Here is a 19092-nt window from a genome sequence, read left to right as displayed (position 1 = left end):
TACTTTTCATGCAATACTTCGCGAGGCTCCAGCAGTGATGTCAATTGAATTTATTGTTTATCAACGCAAAAAGACATACCCCTGTTAAACAGCTAATATATTTTTTGTCTAATAAGATACGAAGTTACGATCTTCAGTTTACTAGTACCGTAGTACCGGGGAAGTACCGTATTTTAGTGGCCAGAATAGGTTGAAGGGTCACAGTATTTTATTTATCCCGTATGGATCCGGGCCGGGAAAATCCGTGCTATTTTATCTAAAAACATTGCAGAATTCAGTCATTCAGTTCAAGAAAATGCAACCCAAAATCCGAGCAATATCTGGGCAAATTTGGTGAAAATCCAGGAATTACTTCCTGGAAAAAATTGCATTCAGGCTTCAAGAAAACTTTCATGAAAATTTTGACGTATATTGCTCCAAAAATTTGTGTGAAGCCGACACATATTCTAAGCTAAGGTTGCCAGAATTTTTCCCGGACCACAAATCCGTCCAATTTTATCCAAGAAACAGGCCAAATCCAGACATTTGATTTCATAATTTTCATTCCAAAATCCGGGCAAATATAGCCAAAATCATGGAATTATTCAATAAAAATCATTATTTCCAACACGATTTGAATTTTGTGAAAACCAATTGAAATATTTTTAATCCTCATCAAAACTCTTGAGGAGATATTGAATCGTATTTTAGGCTTCCAAAGAAATGTTCATATTTCATGTCAAAACTTGCTGGATGCAAAAATAAAAAATTCTTAACACTCAATTTGAGGGTTTTTTTTATAGGTTATGCAAATAAAGTGAATAAACAGGGCAAAAACCCGGTTTTCCAGGCTGGACCGAACTTTCTCTAAATTAAGTATCAAATATCCGGACAAGGTTGGATAAAACCGGGCAATCTGACAGACTTATTCTAAGCACACTATCGAAACGCTTAAATGTGACTTGCATCGTAAAATCGAAGAATATCATTTTGAAGTTTGGATAAAGCAATTTAATCAAATAAATCAGGAAACTTTGTTGAACGAAAGTGGAACATTTAGAACAAAAAGCGGGACGCGGGACATTTTCGAAAAAAGCGTTTAAGGGGATGCCCAACAGCGAAACAATAAGCTCAGGTATTACCCGATATTGAAAAAAAGGTGGTATGGAACTTGTTGCAAAATACTAAACTAAAATGTTCGTTCTCCGTCCCAGATATTTCTATTCATTAGAGTTCCTAGATTGTGAATTTGACACTTCCCGCTCAATATCGCTGTATTTCGCCGATTTCTCAACCGATTTGTACAAAATTTATAGTTTTAGAAACCTCGTAATGAAACTCAAATATGTTCTTAAGAGCAAGTTAACTCGTGTTGGGAAAAAGTGCTAGAAATTTTGACACTTTTAGCACATTTTGAAAACAATTCCATGCATAACACATTTTCTACATTTTTCTACAACATGTGTTTTACTTTCGCATGCTGTGATGCAAAAATAGCAATATTTTCACCACATAAGGGTGAAATAGAAACAGTGCTGTATAAAAATACTACACCCAAAGATCTTGAAAACCTGTTTAGATAGTAAAACTTTCAAAATGTGCTACAAAAGTCAAAATTTCTACCATATTTTCCTAACACAAGTGAACTTGCTCTAAGACAGTATTCAGCTACAACACCTCAGTTTCCCGTTATCGGTTATATAGTTTAAGAGAAAAAATCCGAAAAACATGCTTTGGAAAAAGGCTGTAGATCAGGTACGAAATGCTCAAAAAAAATTTCACTTTGTGTCTAAGAAAGCTGAAGTTAGAAACTATACGTTGCAAATAAGGATTTATTTTTTGATTTTTTTTTTTCATATTATGTCCACAAACAATGTAAAAAAAGTGGTGTAAAAACCGTACTTTTCAATCAATCAACCTCCAAAATTGTTTTAGTCACAGTACATAAATTTTGAAAAGTGGATTACTAAGTGAATGTAATTTGACACGTTTTGGCATCTTTTGATTCTCAAAATACGAAACACAGGATGGATTTTTGAAGAATTTTTAAAAGGTAACTGTTTTTCGAATATTTTGTCAATTTGCAATTTCTTAGATTTTCTAAAACTTAAAATCAACTTTCATTGGAATTGAGTGTATTAACGGCCTATTTTTCCTACCGAAAAAACAGTGGCAAAAAATAGTGAATGAGTCCTTTATTCTAAATATCAGGCATTACAAATTCTACTTGGGAAACAAAAAATATAATATTTGTCTGATTTAGTGCAACGAGTTTTTATTTTGTTTGAGAATTTGTATAGGAAAACAAAATTTTTCTTTCAAAAATCACTGAAAATATTTAAAAAAAACTTTGGATGACCCAAAAGCGGTTTTTTGTACATAGGTATTTGTGTTTGAGATATTAAGGATTGTTTATATTTTTGAAACAAGGTTTATTGTTTAAATAACACCAGATATGACTTTTCTTCCTAGTCAAGTTTCCTCAGTTGCTCGAGCGCACAAAGTCGATCATCGGAAATACAAAGATATTTCGAAATTACCGATAATAAGATCGATACCAGTAATTAAACCTCTTCCTCTGGTGCTGTGAACTCAAGAGTGCGCAAAAAATCACAACAGCTTAGGCAACAGATGTCATGGAAAGCACTTTTCCGCCGGAGGTCTCTCTTCCTTTGGTGGCCGCAGAATTTCTTCGTTCGCTATAAATAATTGCGCGGTAGGCCCCTTTCTTGAGGGTACCGGATCGATGCCTCGTTTTGCTGCGGTTTATACCCAACTCAGATCACCCCATCACCAACATACCGATGCCATGTGGCTCCAGCTCTGGCCATTCAACAAAACACTTTGCGCTTTTGATTGATTGACTAGTCGATAATCGCCGCGCGATGATTGTTGTTTAATAAGTTAAGCTGGTTACCGCTTGATTTTTTGCGTTGGCCTGCATTTCTTATTCGGACCCTCGGGTTCCCTCTTGTGTGTTGACAAAAGCGCGATGTCACAGATCATTCTCACCGTTTTACAACCGAGATCGACAGGTGGGGTTGATCAATTTTATCCAAAAAACTTTCATTTTTTAATTTCAAACTTTTTTCAGTAATGAATTTACTACAAAGATTTCTGATCGAGGGTAAAATATTTTTTACATCATTTTTAATACTAAGAATTGTAATTTAAATTTCGACCCAAAGCATCCCTAAGATTACAGGATTGAGCCGATAATTGCTGTTCCGCTACAGCGAAGGATTGTAAATTGGACATCTAGAGGACGCAATGCGAAATGTGAAAGAGGTGCTACAACATGAGCTTTTCCGTTCGATGATCGGCCGATCGGCTGCATCGACAACAGAAAGGGAACAATTTTAATCGATTTACAGCGTTGTTCTGTAATTGGCTAATACACATTGGGGTGAAATCAAAGCGTTCCGATGGGATGTGAATTTTCGAGCGGCGACGTCTGTAAACAGCTGGACAGAAGTACTTTCTGGAAGAGCAAAACCAAGCTGAACCTAAAAACACCTGATCAAGGGAAGTAGCATCTTATAAATTTTTGAAAATTTCCTTTCAATAGAAAGATGTTTGCTTAACACTCAAATTTCCAGATCCAGAAATAGTCGGTCATTAAGAATTCAAACAGCTGTAACTTGCCAACCACTGACCTGAATTTCATAAACTTGGAATTTTTCAATTACTTGATAGTTGAGTTTTAATTTGTAGAACTTTATTCTTCTCCAAAATCAAAGAATTTTTGGATGCATATCAAAACGCAGAGGTAACTTTTTTTTTTTTGAAAACTTATCTAAACTTCGCTCATGTTTTCTAATGGTTTGAGTGTTCTACTTTTCGATCATGTCATTACTTTAGAATTTTCAACAGTAAATAAATATAAAAAAAATCGAAAAAATCTCATGACTTAAACAATTTTGACGGTTCATTGAATTAAAAGTCCGGCTTTTACATCACTTTTTAACATTTTTTTGTGGTTATGATCTTAAATTAAAAAAAATACTTATATGCAGCGTATAGCTTCTAACTTCAGCTTTCTTGGATACTAAGTGAATTTTTTTCCGTAGCTGATCTACAGTCTTTTTTCCGAAGCATGTTTTTTTCCTGAGATACAAGGCTCAAGATTTATCATATACAGTGTCGGACAATAGAATAGGACCGCTCTAATGCAAAATATTCAAATCACCTTTAAACTGCCAATTCAAATATAATAATATGCGACACCTAGCGGCAAGCACTTATTGTAGTATGCCAACTTTGTATACTGCACGTTTGTTGCAATCAAAGCACCCGTTTGTTCTACTCGACCAGAAAGCTGTCAGAGGGTGAAAAAAGTCGCGTCATAAAATAAGACCAGCTCATCGGTTCGGCTGTTCCGGCATTTTCAGCGCTCTAGATTTGAAGAAAAGGTGTTGTTTTCGGTGTTGTATGTCCATTTTCGTGTTCTGGTAAGTATTTCCCATAAAATTAATCATGTAAATCATGAAAACAAACAAAAAATAAAAAAATTCACAAAAAAGCACTGCACGAAGGTCCAGCGAGCGATCATCCGGAATCTGTACAAGGCTGGCAAAAGCCAACGCGAGATTGCCGACTACTTAGGAAGGTCGAAAACTTTCGTTTTTAACGCGCTTCACAGCACCGGCAAACGGGAACTGACCGGCCGCCCCCGCAAAATGACGCCGAAGAACAATTCGGCAATCAAGCGGGCCTCGCAAAAGGACCCTTTCAAAGCGTCCAAGCAGATCAGAGACGAGCTGAACTTATCTGTGAGTTCCCGGACGGTTCGGCGATGGTTGGCGGAGAAGGGACTAGGAGGAAAAAGTCCCCGGAAGGTGCCCCGGAAGGGTGTTTAGAATAGAGGCATTTTTCAAACAATAAGGGAGCATACAAAAACACTCTTATTCCACTTTCTAACCATTATGAAAGCTTTTTTTTACTTTATAAGTTCATTTTCATGGCCCTATGCACCAGAGGTTCGGCGCGGGAACATTTAATAAGTAAGTACCTACTATTTTCAATGTCGAAATGTTCATTTTTCAACACTGAATTGTATCAATTATTTTTAAACTTTTCCATGAATTATTTTTTAACTAGGCCATAACTATTTTTAAACTCAAAATGAAGGCTTTAATCCTGTTATTCGAATCAAAATGATATTGTTTCACAGAATTTATTTACACACTCATTTGAAAAAAGTCATGCAAGGGTTAAATGTGTAGCGTTTTTCGAAACAACTTTTATTATAATGAAATTATTCCGTTAACGCCTAGATAGTTATTCATGAGTAATATATCACCAAAGTTGTGAAGGAATTGGCCAGTGACAAATTTATTACAATTATTTTTGGTGATATTACAAAGAAAAGAATTTTTTTAAGAAGTTAAAAAAAGGATTTTTTCTCAACAGATATGGTAATCCTACCAAAATCTATAGTCCTCGGCAATCACAATCATCCCCCCTGCGCGAAATGAACAATCTTTGATAGAAGTTTGTTAAATCGTATTGAAATAAATTAACAATTAAGAGGGGGTTAAATGTCACTTTTTCTTAACTTCAAGTGACTATAAATCCTATCATACTTGAATTTTTCGCAAATTTTCCTTCATGACTTGTAACGTGACTCAAATATAACAATATTCAGCAACAAACATTCATTTCAAAGTGATTCAAACTCTAAGAAAAAGAAATCCGAATAAACATACTCCGGTAAAAAGGATGTAAGTCAGTTATAAAGTGCTAAAAAAAAATTAACTAAGTGCTTGAGAAAGCTGAAGTTGCACACTTGCACATATGGAAATGTTTTCAAAGTTGTGTAAAATCCGTGGTTTATTCACGAAAGCTGTTCCAGTAACAATAGAAAATGTTTGAAAAGTGAATTGGAAAACCGACGTTATTCATGATATTGTGGCATTTTTAGATTTATAAAACACGAAACACAGAATTTTTCACGGCTATTCACAGGTAGCTGTTTTTTCGAACTTTTTATCAATCTGCATTTTCTAAGACTATTCTAGCAACTAAATTCGACTTTGCACTGAATTTTGAGTACATTAGCGCAAGGTTATTGCAATAAAATTATGTACACTTAGACTTTGAATAACTTTAAAATGAATGATTTTAGTTGAATATTATTTAAAAATCACATTTGAGTCACAAGCTTTCCAAAACTAGAAATTTAGTAAAAATCGGTTGAGAAACAAGAGAGTTTTAGCGCAAAAGTGTTAGGGATCTTTAGACCCCTGCCAGTATAAAAAGTACCCAGCAAAAAAAAATATAACGACGAAAGATGTAAGTTTTGGAGATGATGTAGAATTAGGGATTTGTGTTGCAAATCAATAACACATCTAAACGATACGTACACAAAGCGAATACCTCGTGTGATGTAATATCACAACCTTCTATGTGATATCGCATCTAGTAGTCAATATTTTCCTCATTTGACGTTCAAATTGTATTAATTTCAAAAAGTAAGAAACGGGTTACGAACCTCAGCTGTATTTGTTTGGCTTGTAAAAACTATCAAAATTAAATTAAAATGTAAGCAAACCTATAGCTTCGAATATAATTTCATTATTTTTATTTTTTTAGGAAATTCGGCCCATCCACATCAGTGGTTAAAAACATATTGAATGGTAACATATGCGACTCAAGTTATGTGCAGGCATTTGATGTAATAATGCGATTTTTTTTTTCGCTTTGTTTATACAAAGGGTCGGTGTATTTAGTGTTAAAAGTGATTTTCTAACATTGATAAGTGTTATAGTCATACTTCAAAAAAGAAGTTTTCAAATCTGTTCAGTTGTGGCTTGAACTTGGGCGTCTTTGGCTTGAAATTTTAACAAAGATCAATGTTATCAGTTAATGGAATAATCTCGCCTAATTCAGTGGCAAAAACGTACATTCAACAGGAAATATGTAAGTCAGGAGGTAATTGATATGGTTTCTCTCAGTCATTAGCCCAATCCCATTCCACATCCCATCCCATTCAGGGATTGTACGGTAGCGCAGGTAAATGATAATCTCAGAACAAACTCACTCACCTGTTCGTGCTTCTTCAGATAGCCGAGGCGGGGAAACGTTTTGTCACAAAACTGACACCGATAAGTGCCATCATTATTCTTGCTGTGGCTATTAGTGTGATTGTTGTTTTTAATTATTTTATTATTATTGTCGGTCCGGTTGCGCCGTTCGCTGGATCGACCACCAGATTCACCGGTCCTCAGCGTCGTCGTAGAATCGCCAGAGCCAGGACCGAAGGAATCTGCCCCGTTCCCGAGCGCTGGTCCTCCGAGTACTCCGAGGTCGCCTTCGTTTGCGATGGAGTTTGGCGTTGTCATTCCATCCGACAGCGAGGGTGAAAAGCTAGACGACGTGTAGGACGAGTACAGTTCTGACAAGCGGGAACACACGAGAAAGAGAAAAGAAACGAATATAAACAGAAGTCATAATTAGATTGATGGCAGCACACAAAACAAGCTGATAATCAGGTAATGGATTATTTATGATGGCAAATTTGTATTGATGTGACACTCCATTTAACCCCCTTGTTTTAGAGAGGCGGTTGAGAAAAAAAACGACCGCCAAGATAACAACGCCTGTTGATCCTTTTTATTATAGGTAAGGAGGTACACTCTTCATTTGGATACAGCATTTCAACCCCGCTAAATAAGGATGAAGAGAAATCTCGCAGCATATGCAGCGCTGATAAATAGGGTTACATCCATCTCAATTTGCGGTAGATTTTCGCAAATTGAGTTGTAAAGATGTGCACCTCGCTAGAAAAAAAGAACCGGCAGCACGAGAATGATGGCTAGCGTAAATTGGATCATCTTGAAGAGATTTTTTTGTTGGTAGAAATGATAATCATTTCAATTTTCTTCTTTATAAAGTTTTTCTTCCATCAAACGCTTTTTTTCATCTGGTTTTCCTAATTATTATCAAATGAGAAAACGCTATAGTGAAAGGCAACCTAAAAATTTGAAAAAAAATCCTAATTTCTGAATTTTAACTTGAAATTTTAATCTACAATTCTCGCTCATTAATTTGACGCTTTTTTCAGTGGACACGCTTACTAATCGAATATTTTTTTAAGCTGGAGTAAAATCCAATTGTACCTCTAGAATCAAAGTTTTTTCTATTCCACTAATTAGTCGCAGTGACGAATTTAGCCTTTGGGGGGTGGGGCAACTTTTCTCAAAGATACCCCCTAAATAGATTTTTTCCCTCTATAAGCCGTCCAGAACATAATATTTTAAGCATCTGGGGAAACGGAAATTGAGTGTATCAATTTACAAAAAATCATTATAATATAATGATATTATCTACTCTACTCCAATCATGAGCTCTCAATGTTTCAACATCATTGGAATAAGAAATATTCGACGCAGTGCCTCACTAACAGTGATGAAAATCCCCCTAAAAAAGTTAGCCAATTTTTGAAGCTTAATAACTTTTTTACCTCAACTCTAAATGAAATTTAGTCTTCGAATAAAATATCTGTCATAATTGTAGCATTCAGAAACCCCTTATTTAAAAGAAATCGGCCGAAGGGGGACCAAATTTATTTATGAAAAACTGGTTTTTCATGAACCTCCCGAACAAAATGTCTTAAAATCTAATACAAATTTCAGGCTCGTTGAGCGACCCTTTTCCTTGATCCGATCTGGTGGCATGAGATCTTGTACTAGACCTATTTAGGATCAATTTTAGCCTGCAGCGCATAACATTTCACAAGTTTGAAATTTCCCATAAAAAATTGAGGCAGTTTACTCTGCATCCTAGCAAAATAATTTTGTTTGGGAAAGGGGTTAAAGGAATTGATTGGGAGACACTTTTGACAAGTGTTACGATGAAACATAAACGATTTTATATTAATAGTTTTCCTATCAAACTGTAACTTTCCAAGAAAAGAAACGCCATAAGTCGTGAAGATAAATCTGTATAATGAAGCCTTTAGTAACCAAATAGGGAATTAACTTCCATCGATGTTTAAATTTTGAATTTTCTCAAGAGTCTAGTAGATTTAGCTTGTTTGATTTGATCTTAGAATAAGTTTAGTTAGGAAGCCTTCAATTTCTAAAAAAAGACTTATCTTGTGCTCTTATTTAAAATAAATCAAATTTTCAAAGGCAAAAGAAAGAGGCGAAATTTTTCATTTTCTCATCTGATTCTTGAACAAGATGACTCATTAAATTTGAAATCTATAAATTTAAGAATTTAAAGTCCAACAAACTTTTTAAATCTTATGGACCTCTTTAAGCACCTCCTGCGTAGTTTTCCGCTAGAGAGATACTAATCTGCCATTTGTAGTATTTATTAAAAACCTTTTTATTCTTATCAGATGGCGGTAAAGTGAATCAGGTTAGGGCAACATGAAATCATTTAGATTTAAGATAATTCAACTGTAAATTGAATGCTAGTAAATTGATCAAATGACAGGTAATAAAATTTTCATTCCTCAACTGTTGAATAAAAAACTTTCGAATTACTTCAATGGAATGAAAAAGATTATTTTTAATAGTATAAAAAACTTCTCAGATGTTTCAACTGACATTCAGCTCTATTGAAATTAAGCTAGATCAATCTATTCAAATGTTTTTTTTTAACAAGTGTCCATTTTTACCTTTACTTCCAAAACAATGATTGTGATTTTCAATTTAGCTATTTTTTTCATAAATTTATCAATAAATTTTATGTATTTATTAATCGATTTCAAAATTTTCTAACATTTTTAGAACGTATAGCATTCCAGATTTCCCGGTTTTATTCGGGCGTGCCCAAATATTCAAAGAAAATATCGAGGCAAGTCCGTATCAGCCCAGATTTCCGGATTTTATTACAATGGTCCGGTTTTTGTCCGGATGTATTCACAGATTTTTTTGAATCTACCAAAAAAAATCAGTTTGAGTAATAATTTTTTTTATTTCTGATCCGAAAACGGAAATTTCATAATTATTTTCATCAAAACTAATAAGAATTTTTTGAAGCATTGAACACATTTGATGTGCTTCGGCGAAAAAATTAAGGTACAAGTTTCTTCAATCTTTTCCTGATTTTGTTCGAATAATGGATAAATTTTACTCTGATTTGTCCGGATAATACCCCGTTTTTGTATTTAAAAAATTTCAAATTGAATGCACGGTTTTTCACCCGTTCTTGAAAAAGCTCTGGAATGCATAACATAAAATTCCATTGTTTTTCGCACCACTCTCACTCGATTCATTAAGCACGCACTTAGAATCGCTCGATCTGATAATAGTTTTTACTTTGTTGAAAAAAAAAATCATTTCAATATGAATTAAAACCTCATAAAATCTGCCAGTCTAACTTTTCATGTTTACTTCATGTCATCCTTGGCGCTCATTCTTGTTTATTATGAAAATAAAACAATTCCTGTAGTAACTATGGCAACTATGGTAACGCACTATGAGAGATAGTCATACAAGCAAGCGGACAAACTAATATTAATTGGAGTATTGGTTTTATCACCGCTACTACTTGTACTTCGAAATTATCGACGATGTCCGGTGAGTTTTATAATAATAATCAAACAAAATTTACTAGTTTTCTATACGTTTCGAGCTACTCGAGGAGTAGCTTTTGTTTAATTATTATTAAAACTCACCGAAAAACTCCTACAATTTCAAATTACAAACATATATTGAAATGTTTTCAACAATTTGACTGTCATTTCTTTTGGTTACCATCGTAAAATCATAAGTTTATATTTCACGATAACATTTTTTAAATTAAATAATTATATTTTAGTTCAAATTTTTAATAAAAATGGGAAAAATTATATATGTATTTGAGCGGAACTCTGGCCCCTATCCTTTCAGTGGCTTCCCTTTTATTTTTTAAACACTAGAAGATAGATCCAAAACACTGACACTGGTGAAATTCGTTAAAAGCTTCTAATCTTGAGATCGAAACTGAACTTTTCAGAACTTGCTAAATATCCACGTAAAACATGAAAAAAAATCAGTCGGACCTAAACGTTTTCATCCGAAAACTTTAATTATTTCATTTTTTTCTGATTTCCTTCATTTTCTCATACTTTAACTTCTTATTAGTGATTCTGAAGCCTCTCAAAACTATATTTTCATAGAGATTAACGTTAACATCAATGTATTGTACGTAGGAGTTTTTTTTTGTAATCAGTGATCATAAATTTGCCTTGTTACTTTTTTACCAAACAATTTGTAATTTTTCCTCATTTTTCAATACCTTAAGAATGGAAGAGTTCTGAAATACGAGCTTTTTTTAAACAAAGTGTCTTCTTCTTAATAAAAATTTAATTAATTTTTTTTTCGATTTTTGTCCACGTGATTTCTTATAGTACAACACAGTGCCATATTTTGTTGATTTTCTGTGTTTTCTCTGCTACTTTGATCATGAGGTTTGACAGCTCTGAGCACTAGTGGCGACTCCACTCGGAAAATTAGCTTTTTTCAGTGATCCATTGAAACATTCACAGCATTAAAAAAAGTGAAAAAATGAAACGAGCTCACCAAAAACGTGCCAATTTTGTATCCGGATGCATTCCGCCTGGAAAACTCGACCTGGTATCCACGAGGGAGTCCACTTTGGTCTCCGAACTGATTCCGTTCGTCATGGTTGACCTATCACCTAATAAAATTAAATCTTCCGGAACATTTACCTACTGTCAGAAAATAACGCGTCTTCCTTCAGCCGCAGCCTACCAAGTCTCTGTAATTTTTACAGATTTTGAAATTCCGTAAAAAGTTTTAGTCTCGATCAATCGCAAATATCTTCCTGCAGCTCGTTAACACAGTTTAGTGAAAATTTGCAAAGCCTAATTGATAAAAAAATCCTATGATTTCAAAAGTTTTTTTGGAACTCGGATGAGTAATATTTTTCTTGCCTTTATTATAGAGACTTCCAACTTTGGTTGGTTCGTTTCGAAGTAATAATTTTATTTAGTTTCAAAATAACGGTTTCAAACCTATTGAGTTGTGTTTTTTAATTGGAATGATGTATGTAATTATTTCATTCAAATAATGCTGTTTGATCAAACATTTTTGGCTTGTCTTTTTGCCACACTCAAAAGTGTGCCCCAAATTTATATCAATGACGTTAAATGGACGTGTGTCATGTTCCACGTAATTTGTCTTTATTTTTTATTTTCGAGAAATAACACTGACAGCTCCCAACGAGACACAAATTGTGCTACTGGAAATCGTATCTGATTCAATTGACTTGTTCCGTTAGGGTGTGACAAAATGTTTATGTACATACATATAATTTATAATATTTCCATGAAATAAAGGTTTTAGTTACATGTGGTTACATGATATTAGAAAAGTCAAATAAATTCCATCTGGTCTTATAATGTTTTCATTTCATTCATTTTCAATGAAGATTCCGTATACATAGAATTGACACATCTGATCAAATGGCGTGTCTTGAACCAAAGCAAAGAAGGGGGATCATACACGGTGCGAAACCAAGTCGGTGCGCGCCTGGTGGACACCAATAAAATTAAAACAATCAAGCTTATCCCCGGAGGAGCCGCTAATGAGGATGTGGAGTATTTAATCCACTTTCCGAGTCACGAGGCCATCGTCGTCGTCATCGTCGTCAAGCAAGTCGCGAGCCAAAGGTCGGCACCGGGATTCTTCCGCTGGGGTCGTGAATTAATTCACTCATATACTGCTGCAGTTGAACACTCGCCACTTCTTCGTTAAGTTAACTCCGCACGATTTTCTTGATGAAATGATAAAGCGTCTCGATCTTGATATTAAAACTAATGTCATAATTGCTCCCGTTGCTGTGTTTGTTGATACAAGAGTCATCGAGCCGGTTCAAAGAAGCGCATCCTCAATCTCGTATAGTTCCTATTGTAGAGGAAGGCAGAATACGCAGTTCGAATCCGCCATACATTCTACATAGGGGGAACTTTACTTACAAATGAGCGGCGGCGTGCGTCCTCACTTGACTAAGTAAAGTGCCTCAACAAACAAGCACCAGAACCAGACCCAGAAGAGCAGCAAACGATATTGAGGAAGTGTGCCTTCTTTAATTGGCGTTTCCTCTCCATGTAATTAGCGGTAATCGTATTCAAATTTGGTGGCGTGAATTGGGTAATCGTAACATTGGAGTCAATGACGAGTTTACTGCTGGTCGCGCCGAGTGAAACAAAGTTGCAGGAGGGGTTTTCTTTAAATGCGATGTAGAAGAGCGACAGATTCCCTCGTTTTTTTTATTTGATAAGTAGACCCATTAATCGCCAAGTTTTGATATCACTGAAGGAGGTGTTTTTTGAGGAGACGAAACTCCGTTTAAAATAAACATTAATATTAATGAAGAGGAAAGATTAGAACCAGTTTATTTCAAAGATTGATCCATGACTTTTTTTCAACTTTCTACTGCATAAATATGAGCCCATACCTTTATGGCATATCGTCACTATTTTTATTAATTTTTTACGTCATTCAGTACTGTGAAATATTTGAGCCATTTTTTATATTTTTTTAATCATTTTGTGAACACATTTAGCATTTCTTCTGTTTAGTTTATAATATTTGTTAATTTTGTCACATTAGTAATTTTGTCGTTTCAGATCATTTTTTGTTGTTGTTTGTACTTGTTTTGAAATTTAATGATATCCTATGGTCCTGTTAAAGCGAAAAATATAAGGAAATGTTGTTTAAAACCGGATTTTGGGACATGTGGGACCGTATGGTTATTGCTTATGCTTATGCTTATGATACATACACAGCCAGATCTTGTCCCGGTGAGTAGTAATAGAACATTTACTACTCATCTTAACTCGGCCGGGCCCACTGTGCACTGGACACAGAGACAACTGGAACACAGACAGGAAGAAACGTGGACAGCAGTACCATACGTTTGTGGGATTATGAAATGTTTGTAATATTCACGTTGGAAGTACATTTATTAAAATTTACTGTGCTTCTGATGTTGGCCCTTGTGAGTTCGTCCTTCTGTGGGTGGAAATGAAGTTTTCTGCACAGAAATCCAAACAATGCAGTATTGTCCATTGATAAATTGTACTTTTTCATTACTTTATTTACTGGACGTTTAATCAAACTACATGTTTTGGATTGTTGTGCATCATTATTTACCTCTGGTCATTAACCTTGGATATAGCGCCTTTACTCGCTCTTGAAAATAAATATTGAAAGCACAGAGAAAAAATTGGTACCACCAAAAAATCTTTTGAAATAAACTCTTAAAAAATATATTCTAGAATAATTGTGGTAGTACACATCCATGACTGACACAAAATTTGAACAATCCTAATGTGTCGTCATAGATATAAATCATAACGAATAAATCTATATCATTCAATAACTTATCGCAAATTGAACTCTATTATAGAAAACTTTGGTAAATATAGGTTTAATAAATAGCTAATCAGTGTATCTAATCCGAACATGAAGATTTTATTCAACCGACGTTTCGGTGCTTGTTGCAGGGTGGCCACTCAAAATCAATTTTTAATTTCCCGCATTTTTGCCGTTTTTTTCCCGCATGGTCTCACGAAATTCCCGGATTTATACAACAGAAAACCAAACAAAATTCCGAATGTTAAATTTTTGAAACCATATAAACGAAAATCGATTAAGCTTTCTTTTAATGGTAAATGATCTATAAATTGTTTTTGTTTCAGTTATGTTTGCCAAATGACCTGCAAATCATTAGATTGATAAGCAGGGTTTTTTTTTCAATTGTCTAAAACTATGTCACTCGATTCGAAAATGTTGATTATCATTTTTCAATTTTATTTGTATGTCATATATCTTTAAGTATTTTAATTTTTTCGTCCATCAAGCTTGCCTCTCTCTGAAAGTCGAAAAGCACCTTCAATTTGTTCGCTACCAGTTCCTTACTCTCCTTTTTTGCCTCTCGCTCCCGTTTCGCTAGTTTTTTTTTCAAATTTTCCTCCATTTTTTTGCTTTTAAGGACTCGACATATCTCGAATGAAAATTGAGGAATTGAGACCATGCATCCTGGATTAACGATTTCGTTACCGTTATAGCTGTAACTCCCCCTGACCCCCTGAAAAGCCTCTTTCCATCGTCGCGTTGCCATGAGACAAAATTTTCTGCAATAAGGTCGTTAAATTGAAGAACTCCTTTTTCGATTCGCTCATAAGTTCCATCCAAAAAATATCCAATCGTTGTGTTTTTCTTCGATATCCCGAAATAATGTTCTTATTTAAGTTATTGCACACAATTGTCCGAATTCGTCCTTAATTTTATCAGCACAAGCTCTACTTAAGTGTTGCTTTTCAACAAGTACTTCTAGACACAGGTCTAAAGGTTTTTTGACAATATCTGGATAGTGTGCAATCACATCGGGATTGGATGGGATAAGTCAAGGGAGATCGTATTCAAAAATCGACAGTAAAATGAACTACAGCTATTTCTGAATACAACGATATCCTTGTCGGAAACATGACCAGACTCGTTTGCTTTCTTAATTGCCGATTTAGTTGAGAATCCAATTTCTACGCTTCCAGGAGGTAGGAGATTTTTGTGTTCTATAAGGTTTTTTTTTTAATTTTACGTTTAGCCGTTCAGGCTTGGCTTTACAACTTTTTTTTATCAATGCTCTTACAAGCCCGGTTAAATCATCGAAGAGAAACGGAACCATACTCGCGTTAAAAGGACTCAACGGTCGAAGCGGCCGTAACAAAAAAAAACTCAGTTTTGGTCCCAGCAAATTATTATCTACAGCTTTAGCAACAATGTCAAATATGTACCTTCGACCGGAAAATCGATGGAAAACTCCGCTTAAAATTTGAATGATTTTTCTTAATCCTTTTACCTCGTCGACAAAGCGTTTGATGTACGGTAGCATTTTGGCAGCACGTTCAGCAACGCGTTAATTTTTCACCCAGCGAATGTCACACAATATTAACGAAAATATAATTGAACCCGTTACTGCAGTATAATCTGCCCTTCTAAGTGAAATGAGTTTGAACAGGCTAACGTCCTCAAAAATTCATCCTAATTCCATTCACTTTTCCTCAGTCCCTCCTTGAACGCTTTATGTACAGTGTGAAGTCCACAGCTCCCAATGGTGAGAATCGTACGCCGGATTTTTTTTTGTAAAAGGACTCGAAACAAGTTCTTGAACATCGCTAATTAGTTCTTTGAGCATTTTCCAATTTACTGCTGGACCATCCATGGAATACTGGATCACTCGTTTCAGTAGATCAGGATTTTTAGAAAAACATAGTTTCACGCCATACAAAAGGTCATTCGAGTGCGTCGACGATAAGAATATAGAACCAATATACCTTGCTTCAACTAGGTTTGTGTTCCAGAAGCGCATACTAATATCCATTTGTTGCTTCGGCACAATCTTATTTAACGTTTCGTCAAATCCTTATACGAACTCGCTACAAATCTGTAGTAAATTGAAAACTTCATTCAAAAAATAGAGAGCAATACCGTGTGGAATCAAATATTTAGCTGATTTTTATTCTTCCCATTTCTATTCGATTAGCAATCTGGCTGTTCGGGAACATCCTTTTGTTGTTCAATGAAGCAAGTTCAAACTAATCGAAACAGTTCCAGTGCGGCAAGAGGATTCGTTTTGAACTGGTAGAAATCGGTCGAAGTCAATTGGAAAGCGACTGGTGATCAACTGTCAATCCATTTCCACTTGTTTCGACCTATTTCGACTGAACTTCATTGAACAGATTTTCACTGAGTCAAAAATTCCCGACGTTTTGAAAAAATTCCCGGCTTTTTCCCGCTTTTTTCCCGTTGGATTTCAAATCCCGTCTTTTTCCCGCTTTTCCCGAATGGGTGGCCACCCTGTTGTTGGCACCATCCACAGGGAAACTGGGATTTAAATATAAATTTGTAAGAATATGGTGTTATAATTAATAGTGTCTAGTGTGAAATAAGTGGCGAGGTCCTACTTACAATAATGCATCTGTTCTTTGTTGTGGTTCTTGAAGTAAATATAGGAATTTCAAACCTGGAACATTATTTTATAAAACGAGCACATAAAAAACTGTCGGGTTCTAAGGCACAACATAATTGAAAGAATCCCATATTTGTACGACAATTTCTGACATAATTCTTATGCGCATCTCACTTTTCTTCCAGCCTCTTGTTTTCAAATTATAATAGTTAATCAAACACAAATTTCAAAATTTTTCAAATTCCGTAGGCACCTGAAAATTCTCAGGTAAAAACTCCAGGATTGCAAAATCATTTCAGAATAAATGAATGAAAAGGATAATGGAACGAACTCACCAATTGATGAAGTAGCAAGTGCTTTTCTTCTTGTAGCGAATCATTCAACCTGCTGTGGAGGTGGACGAAATCAACGGAGATTCGGGTCAGGCACAAACAATGAAACATGCAATTATTACAATTATGGATCACTATGCATCATCCACTAATTCAAGAAAAAAAATGTACAATAAGAAACTATTTCAACTTAAAAAATTTAAGTTTCCCCTCGACGGAGCGGAAAAAAAACACGTGCGATACAAACAAACCATCGCCTACTTCCTCGATTTTGAGACATTTGGGACTGTAGATAAAAAACTATTCAAAATTGGTTAACAAATATTGAAGAAAATTACTTTGAGCGCTTTACTGAGCCGAATTTTTTTTTTTAATTTTTAATTTTAAGTACATATTCAGAATGCCTTGAATAGTGAAAATTCTAGAATTCCAGGAAATTATTTGACAGAGCGTTCGCTAAGAAAAACGTAAAACAAATAATTACTAACTCCGTTGAATCATGCGAAAATTAACACAATCTTTGTGAAAATATGAGGTAAAAACAATTTGCTTGACAAAATAATGCATAACTTTTCAATGATACCGAAATTTGATATTACAGGTGTTATTTGTTAGAAAATTAGTGCTATCTTTATTTTGAAATAAAAGCTTTTCTTTTATTTTTAGGCACAGTGCCTGAATTTTAACAAGAGTAAGAGGTATTCATGTCTATGAAATTCAACAAGCATTTCATATTTTCACAGCGAAGTTCAAATCAGTGTAATAAAATAGTAATGGCGGGGTTCGGTATCGCTAGCTGAAAATTAGCAAGTATTTTGAGAAGAATAGGTACAGGTAAAATACTGATTGGTTTACCAAAACAAATTATTACATTCAGACCAATTGCGTTTTTTCGCAAATATTTGCGAATAAATAGTAGGGTCACTCAAGATGCTTTTTAACAAGGCTGGTGCACAAATTCCTAGATTTTTATCCGAAGGAATGAAACCCAAAATCTATTGAATCTGTTCAATCTACTATCAGATCGCCATAAAAATGTTAGCAGATTAATTGACGAGTATCAAATAAGCCTTTATGTGCCCGACACATGATATGGTTTTTGGGTGAAGGTTTCGCATTAGTGCAAATGGGATGCAGCTAAAAATTCACCCAACTTTTGACAGATTTTACGGGTTTTTCTTAAGAAGAGAAAGAATAACTTTCGCTAGCAAAAGTGGGAGTTAAATAAGTTGGCTTTGCTCAAGTACGATTGTTTTTTTTCGCAGTCGCATTTTGCTTCGATAATGGGCGATGAAAGCGAGAAGTTATTCTTTCTTTCCTTGAGAAAATCCTTTTCTCCAAATAAGAAAGTGCAGTGATTTATTTTATTTCAATCGAGAAAATGATCGTCATATTTATTAAGTCGTTTTCTAGCTTTACCCGGAAATGAATGATGATTGAGATCGATTTCGATTTGTGCACTTTTGTTAAAATGGGCTCAGAGGAAGAAGCATATTCAGATTTTGTGAACTGTGAAGATAAAAATCGTTTGAATGAAAGATTATCATTAAGTTGTTTTGATTCATTCCTGCTGGTGTAGACGGTTGTTTTGCAAGATCACTTCCCGCAAATAAAAAAAACTAAAAGTGCCAGTGTCGGTCGATATATTTGCGCGGATTGCTGAGATTTCTTTAAGAAAAAAACAAGAAAAGTTTTTGTTCAACAAAGGACTCGCCATCAGCTAAGTAAAACTTGAAGAATTTGTTGATAAAATTTCCATATATTTGAAACAACATTGTATAAAAAGTTTAACAGCCTAACTCAATTCAGGGAAATATGTGGACAGGACCTCAGACAATCGGAAGACTGA

General features: G+C 34.8%; 1 protein-coding gene across 5 annotated transcripts in view; it reads right to left on the bottom strand.

Annotated features, from left to right (window-relative positions):
• The window catches only part of LOC129744515 (zinc finger protein 423 homolog), a 196014-nt gene that overhangs the window by 34152 nt on the left and 142770 nt on the right, over positions 1-19092 (bottom strand). For all 5 annotated transcript variants that reach the window (XM_055737079.1, XM_055737078.1, XM_055737080.1 and 2 more), the window contains one exon: positions 7026-7375. In XM_055737079.1, the coding sequence (XP_055593054.1) occupies positions 7026-7375 (350 nt within the window). The remainder of the gene's footprint in view (positions 1-7025; positions 7376-19092) is intronic.

The sequence above is a fragment of the Uranotaenia lowii genome, chromosome 2 (genome assembly GCF_029784155.1).
Source record: "Uranotaenia lowii strain MFRU-FL chromosome 2, ASM2978415v1, whole genome shotgun sequence".
Lineage (NCBI taxonomy): Eukaryota > Metazoa > Arthropoda > Insecta > Diptera > Culicidae > Uranotaenia > Uranotaenia lowii.
Note: the sequence above shows the minus strand (reverse complement) of the source record. Positions and strands in the feature narration are given on the sequence as shown.